At 31.5% G+C, this 7,009-nt stretch overlaps 2 protein-coding genes across 3 annotated transcripts; both read right to left on the bottom strand.

The window, feature by feature from the left end:
• Positions 1 to 434: 434 nt before the first annotated feature.
• On the bottom strand, positions 435 to 4,406 carry LOC145031832 (Transducin/WD40 repeat-like superfamily protein). Of its 2 annotated transcripts, none has more exons than XM_078980462.1 (11): positions 4,192 to 4,406; positions 4,003 to 4,094; positions 3,322 to 3,422; positions 3,131 to 3,231; positions 2,970 to 3,036; positions 2,757 to 2,877; positions 2,579 to 2,692; positions 2,356 to 2,493; positions 2,171 to 2,255; positions 1,539 to 1,588; positions 435 to 814 (listed from the first exon to the last, which is right to left on the bottom strand). In XM_078980462.1, the coding sequence occupies exons 1-11, from the start codon at positions 4,196 to 4,198 to the stop codon at positions 671 to 673; spliced, it is 1,020 nt and encodes a 339-aa protein (XP_078836588.1). In that variant the 5' UTR covers positions 4,199 to 4,406; the 3' UTR covers positions 435 to 670. The 2 variants fall into 2 exon arrangements, with proteins under 2 accessions (XP_078836588.1, XP_078836590.1); XM_078980464.1 differs by having other exon boundaries at positions 2,778 to 2,877; positions 4,192 to 4,404.
• A 364-nt stretch (positions 4,407 to 4,770) lies between these two features.
• Positions 4,771 to 5,926, bottom strand: LOC145029139 (WEB family protein At1g75720-like). The gene is made up of 2 exons (XM_078977753.1): positions 5,724 to 5,926; positions 4,771 to 5,310 (listed from the first exon to the last, which is right to left on the bottom strand). The coding sequence occupies exons 1-2, from the start codon at positions 5,916 to 5,918 to the stop codon at positions 4,834 to 4,836; spliced, it is 672 nt and encodes a 223-aa protein (XP_078833879.1). The 5' UTR covers positions 5,919 to 5,926; the 3' UTR covers positions 4,771 to 4,833.
• Positions 5,927 to 7,009: the final 1,083 nt, after the last annotated feature.

The following is a 7,009-nucleotide window of genomic DNA, read 5'->3' as shown; positions in this document are numbered from 1 at the left end:
GTTAAATGTTATGTAGGAAATCAACAAAACATCAATTCTCACAAGATAAAAAGTGGTGCACCAACAATTATGGAGTTGCATTTCTGCGAAGAAAAACAAAGCGTTCTCACGAGTTATAAACTCTGATATGTTCACAATCACTGTGGTTATTCTCTTAAAGCCTGAAAAAATTTAGTTGTTTGGTGACATAACACAGATTAATACCTCCCAATGTAATATTTTAATTAATAATTCTAAAATTGAACATAGTAGATAGGTTTTTCTTATTCTTAAGCAAAAAGAATAAAACAAAATCAACAGAACCCTAACATTTTACAAATCTATTTAAATCCAAAATGATGAGGGAAGTACATCAAAGCATGATGATGATCCAAGATAGTTAATGTTATCTAGTAATAAACTGGAGAAACTTGATGGCGTCACATTTGAAAGCCTTTTAAACCAAAGCTCTTGTATATAAAAAAAAGAATTACCATTTTCATATAAACTTAAAGTACAAGTACACGTATGACTCCTTCCTGCCTTTTCTACCTTCACTTTGTCTACCCTTACGTAAGGTTAAAAAACATCGAGTGCAGTACGCTGTATCTTTTTTTTTTCTTTTTACAATCATAATATATTTAGGATTTTTTTAATAATTCACAAAGTCACACACGCTCAAATTTACGTACTACTTTCTTCCGATATAAGCTGCCAATTTTGATAAGTCGGGGATCCAAAACGACAATTCAGAAGAACCAGTAACAAACATTAGACTACCAGGAGCCCATTTTATTACTGGGGGGTTGTTTTCGGTGCTCAGCCAACTAGCCACCTGTAAATTACCGTAAAATTAAGTATGTTTCCAATGTGATAAAGTGTACTGAAATGACCAAAATATGTGCTTAATTTAATGACCATTTTTTGAACATTTATCACAAAATAACCGTCCATTTTAATTTAAAAATAAAATAACTTGCTGAAAATACTTTATGAATGATTCCCACTTCCCACCACAAAACAACCTTTTTAGCAAAATCCCTTTTTTTTTTTGTGAAATTCATTTTTCTTTGATGATTTTTTCTGGCGGAAATTACCTTTTTTGTAGATATCTCATTTGTTTGTGAAATTCCTTTTTTTGCTCAATTCTAGTGTAGACCATTCATGAAGTACTTTCGCAAAAAACAAAAAGTAATTTTGCAAAATCCTTTTTCTTGCAAAATTGATGGTTAGTTTGTGATAATTATTCAAAAGGTGCTCGATCACGCCTCCCGGTTGGACATTTTAGTGATTATCCTTTTTTTTAATATTTATGTTGTATACTCTTGTTTTATCAATTCTGAATTTTATGAGATTCCAGGAGATGGTTTTGCATTAAGTTGGGGCATAAAACCACGGTTTAATCATGGCAACGAGATAGCACAGAATCCTAGACTGCAGCATATGAAGTCTGAATTATACTTTTCCTTTCTAAGCTCAATTTTTTATATTATTTTTATTTTTAAATTGTGGGAATGTGGAGCGAAGGTGCAATTTTTAAAAGAGTTAGTGAGTCATACTTCTTTGCCACTCCGAATGCTCCAAGCATAGACACTACCATCACCTGAACCTGCAAAAGCAACAGTCTGATTACTCCCTGCCACCTTGTAAAGTACAAGACATAACAAAACATGTTGTACTGTGTTTGACATGCAGTGTACTGGGATTGATGTCAGAAGGACAAAAGTTGCACATATTTTTGTCACACACCCAAAAAAAGTGGAACAATGTGGGGCATGGATTCGTTCTCGATCTCTCATTTGTACAAAAGACATAAATGTCCTTCTCATCCTCATCATCAAAAATAGCCCTAGAAAACTTGTCTAATCCAGTCCTGTCCCATTTAACAAACACAGCCGAAGGCTGTGTTTGTTATACATGGGACTGGACGAGACACGACTAGACAGTCTTTCTAGTGCTATTACCGATAATGAGAATGAGAAGGGCATTTACGTCTTTTGCACAAACGAGAGATCGAGAACAAATCCATGTCCCATATTGTTCCACTTTTTTTAGATGTGTGACAAAAAAATTGCAACTTTTGTCCTAACATCAATCCCAGTACACTGCATGTCAAACACAGTACAACCTGTTTTGTCCTATCTAGTCCTTATGTAACAAAAGGGATGCTCTTGTAGAACTTCTGAACTACCTGATATAACAAACATTCCCTCGGGACTAAAAGAGGCCTCCAAGGTGGAATCACTTGACACAGGCTTTACATTATACGTGCCCAACTGCACAAAACATTAAAAATCTCATCAGTAAAACATCCACAATAGTAATAACTATAAAGTGAAATAATCATTAACATTTTGATATAGTAAAGACACTCACAAGTGTGCCACGAAAAGAATCAAGCACATGAATCCGGCCATCTTTAGTTGTCAAAAGCATAAGTCTACCATCATTACTAAATTTCACAACATTTGCATCAGATACATCTCCACCAACAGAGAATATTTCATAAGGACCCTTCAAGAGACAAAAACTTAAGTCAATTACTCATAACTTCAAATTTTTAATTTCACAAAACAAAATACAACTTGCAATCATTAACCTTTTCATAGTTCCGAGAATCAAACATTCTTATAGACCCTCCAAAAGCAACTGCAAATACAAGCCCTTGATCATCATAAGCTGTAGCTGGTCTTCCTTTCACACGTAAAAGTCCCTAAATCCAAATCTTTAATCAGCATCAATCACATACATACATATATACATACATACATACATACATACATATACAATAAGTCAACCTGACATTTATCAGCTCTTTGATCCCAAAGAAGAACAGTTCTATCAAGAGAGCCAGATATAAAACACTCTGTTCGAGCACATAAACTAAGAGATACAACCCTGGAAGAATCACCAACATAAAACATTGAGTAATATAATAAAAAAAATTACATGAAAATAAAACAAAATATGATGTGAGATTCAAACCGTGCCTGTCATGATGACCTTTAAAGTATCGCAAGTATTTGTTATCATGCAAAGAAAGAAGGCGTAAAGATTCTGCATTAGCAAATAAAATAAAGATAAATACTAGTAATTAGTAAATTGCAAACCTGTAAAAACAATAATGATATAGAATTATAGATATACTAACCATCCCATCCATTCTTAGATGAGTATATAACAGTTGTGGGGTGTGAAGTGAAGGAAACTAGATCAACACCATATTTTTTGCTATTGATTGTCTTTAAACATCTGTGAATAAGAGATTGTTCAATGCAAATAAAAGAAACAGAAAATCAAGAAAGTTTATAGACAATTAGACATGTTAAACACATGACATACGTTGCATTGGATACATCATAGAGGCGAATGGATTCATCATCACTAGCAGTCACCAAGTAATTTGATGTCTTGTGAAAATCCATTGAACTTATTCTACCATTCTGCAAGAAATGAAGGTTTTGTTTCAGTGTTTTGCTTAAAGGACTTGAAAAAATGTAGCGCAAGTTTTTGAGCATAAATGAACTTATATATCAAGAAAGTGCCATGGAAAACAGAAGCTACATTCAACAATCATGATAACGAAAATGAAAACCACATTAAGCACACTTCAAAAGCAATAACTGGTTTCCTATATGAGTCTCAACATGGCAACAGAAGAAAAGAATGTGGAAAACAATGCATATAAACTTCAATTGCAATACAAATTCAGGAGGTTTAAAATACATTCACTGGTAAGATTATATGAACACAGCAATATGATAACACTGTTGCTGATATATGATAAAACAGATAAAGATATGGCAGGTATTCTTGCAAGTGAATTTCAACCACATGTTGCAGATGAAATGAAGCAGGCATTGAGCTATATAGGTCTCGGTTATGGCATTCATTACGAATTGGAAATTAGCAAGGACTCCGATCTCAACGCTATCATACTACATTCGTCGGAAAAAGGAAAATTTCGTGAAATGACCATAGATTTTTCAGTTAGAAATGAAATTTAGAGGGAGAGAGGTTTACATAATCACGGAAGGCCATGCCTACTTCCATGCTCTGAATGATTTCTTCTGTGAGCTCCAATGATACCTTGTCTTCTCCATCTGTTTGTCCACCTACACACAATACGAAGACGATCATACAACCCATTCCATCATCAACTAGACACTACTATCATGTTCAAGTTCAAACTCATTCGATTAAATTACTCACCTGCCATGGACAAGCTTCTTATGGAAAAGCGATCGGAATACCTCTATTCTCGACCTGATTTTTTTCTCAAAAATATAACGACGTCTTCAATTTTCGAAAACGAGGGCTATAGACGGAACAAGGGTTTTATTCGCCGGATTCCACCGTCTCGCCGTCGTCTGACGTCTCCTCCGTGGTTTGGAAAAAGTAGACGGGTCAAGTCAATAGCTTCATTTCTTGATTCAGATAGTTAAGGCTTCAGCCCATGTAAAATGTAGCCCAATAAAGTCTAAGAATTCACATTCTATATAATGACCATAACTGTGGCTATTTTTATTGTTATTAATAAGAATATAACAAATGCATGTAAATTTTCTAGCAATGGTATTATATTAATTTTCATAAATTTCCAATACATTACAAAATGGGAATTGACATAGAACTCAAAGAGAATGAAAGAAAACATTCTGGTTGATCGGTTTGATTCGTCTCATTTTCGATTTTGCTTTACAAATTCAGACATTTCTTATACTAGACCTACAAACGATAAAAAAAAAAAAAAAAAAAAAAAAAAAAAAAAAAAAAAAAAATTGAACCAAATCAATATTTCAAGTTGAGATATAAAAACTTGGGAGAAAAATCTTTTGACAACTTTCTTCTTGATCACCCTCTTTTTGAGAAAATCCCACTAAGTAATGGAATTAGGGTCTTCTTTTTTGTTTTCTTGGTCTTGAAGGAGGAAGGATTTATCTCTTGCATTTTTGGCACTTCAACAATCACTTTGGTTGGTGGAGAATCATCAAACTTAACCAAATCCTTTTTTTTGGATTCAAGCATTTGATCATCATGTGGTTCATTTTTTACATTTGTCAATGGTTTCATATGAGTTGCTATTGGATTTTCCATGAATTTGATGTCTTCTATTTGAGGGTTAATGGGTGTTTGATAATTTGGATTGGGCCCTCTTGTTGACTTCAACTGATCGAGTTCTGATTTTGTCTCTTCAAGTTGTTGTTTAAGCGACGCAAGATAATAAGTCATTAAATTTGTCTCGTCTTTTGCCTTTTCTAAGGTTTGTTTTACTTCTCCAAGTCCGACTTTTGTTCGTTGTTGGTTGCTTTCCCTTTCTACATTTTCCATCTATAAAAAATAATTATTCACCCAATTATAACTTCCCAATTCCATGAATCATATAATAATTTAGCCAATATACATTATTAATTCAAGTACAATGAGTTGTATCTAAGTATTACTTGTACTTACAAATTTACAACTTACAATGTCAACCATTTTTTACTTGTTAAATTTATCTTTGGCAGATCAAGAAATGATTTTATACAAGTGTTGTATTTATATTACACCCAAATTTTAAAAGGGATGTATAAAATGTCGACCTTTTGCTATCATGCAATGGTGGGCACAAAATGATCAAAACATATAAAGTAAAACGACAAAAGATGTTTTTGAAGTACTTCAACAAATTTAGTTTAAGAAACATAATGCACAATTAGAATAAAAATACGAAAAAATATACATTTAGGGAACGAGAGTACCTCTTTGAGTTTGTGTGCGTAAACCTCGCCGACTAAAACCTTTTCTCCAAACAAAGAAACAGCCTCTTTTACTGAATTGAATGGTTTTCGTGTATCAATTTCCACCCTCCCTCTCACCACTAATCCCTCCTCCATGTCCATCTTCTGAAACTCAAGTTTTAGTGTTTTACAAACCTTAAAACAAACAACATGCATGCAAAACACACAATACAAGATGTTTCATAAAATCAATGAGATAGTGAGAGACTTATAAGAGAGAAAAAAGATTAAATTAACTATGAGCATTTCTTGGCTTCCACTACACTAGAATTCTGTTAATTGAAATTGATGTTTTTTTTTGGTTGTTGCACCATCTTATTCTTACTAATCATTTATATAATAATGTGTTATAACTAAAATGTAACCCATTTGAAAGGGAAATCAGACCCCCCTAATTTCTCCACCAGCTCGGCTTGTTCATTTATTTTTAATAATTATTATATGATACTTTTATATTAAAATAATCATCGACGATAAAGTATATTGAAATAATTATTAATAAGAAATTATATTAAAATAATCAAAATAATATTATGTTTTATTTTAGTTTTCTAGATTTCAGTTTTTAGCATAAGATTTTTTATTTGTAATACGTGTATTTTTATAGATACTCAACATAGTATATTGCACAACGATAATGAAATGTAAATATATTTTTTATAGGGGAAAATAATATAAATACATTACCATTTTAAATAAGAATAAAAATATATACTAAATAGTCTATATTTGTCGCAAAATGAACATATATTGGTATTTATGTCATTTCTGATATGAATTTTTCATATTTTATCTACCTCTTCTAATAAATGAAATCTAAAAATAACATATGTTAATTTTTAGAATGTGTCTTTGACACGTGGCATTTTTTTATGATTTTTATTATTTTCTTTTTTTATAGCATCAAATCAAATTCAATTCAAATTCAAAATTTGAAAATACAAAATCATATCGTAATAACATTATCATGTTTATTTTGTTTAACAAATTAATTCATAATTAATTACAATCAACAATATTTTTGTTTTTATTTTTTTGACATTTATTATTTTTTATCTATATAAAAATTTTAAATATACTGACCGTGGTTTCCACGGGTTATAACTTAGTTAGGTTATAAACACATATATCTTATTAGGTTATAAACACGTGTGTTATAGGGTTAACAATTCAGAATAACATAAAAAATATATTACATTCCTAATTTATTGTTAATTTTTTTTTAATTCAAATTAATTTCCAATTTT

The sequence above is a fragment of the Lactuca saligna genome, chromosome 2 (genome assembly GCF_052625555.1).
Source record: "Lactuca saligna cultivar CGN05327 chromosome 2, ASM5262555v1, whole genome shotgun sequence".
Taxonomy (NCBI): domain Eukaryota; kingdom Viridiplantae; phylum Streptophyta; class Magnoliopsida; order Asterales; family Asteraceae; genus Lactuca; species Lactuca saligna.
The sequence above is the reverse complement of the archived record's forward strand: the minus strand, read 5'-3'. Positions and strand labels throughout refer to the sequence as shown.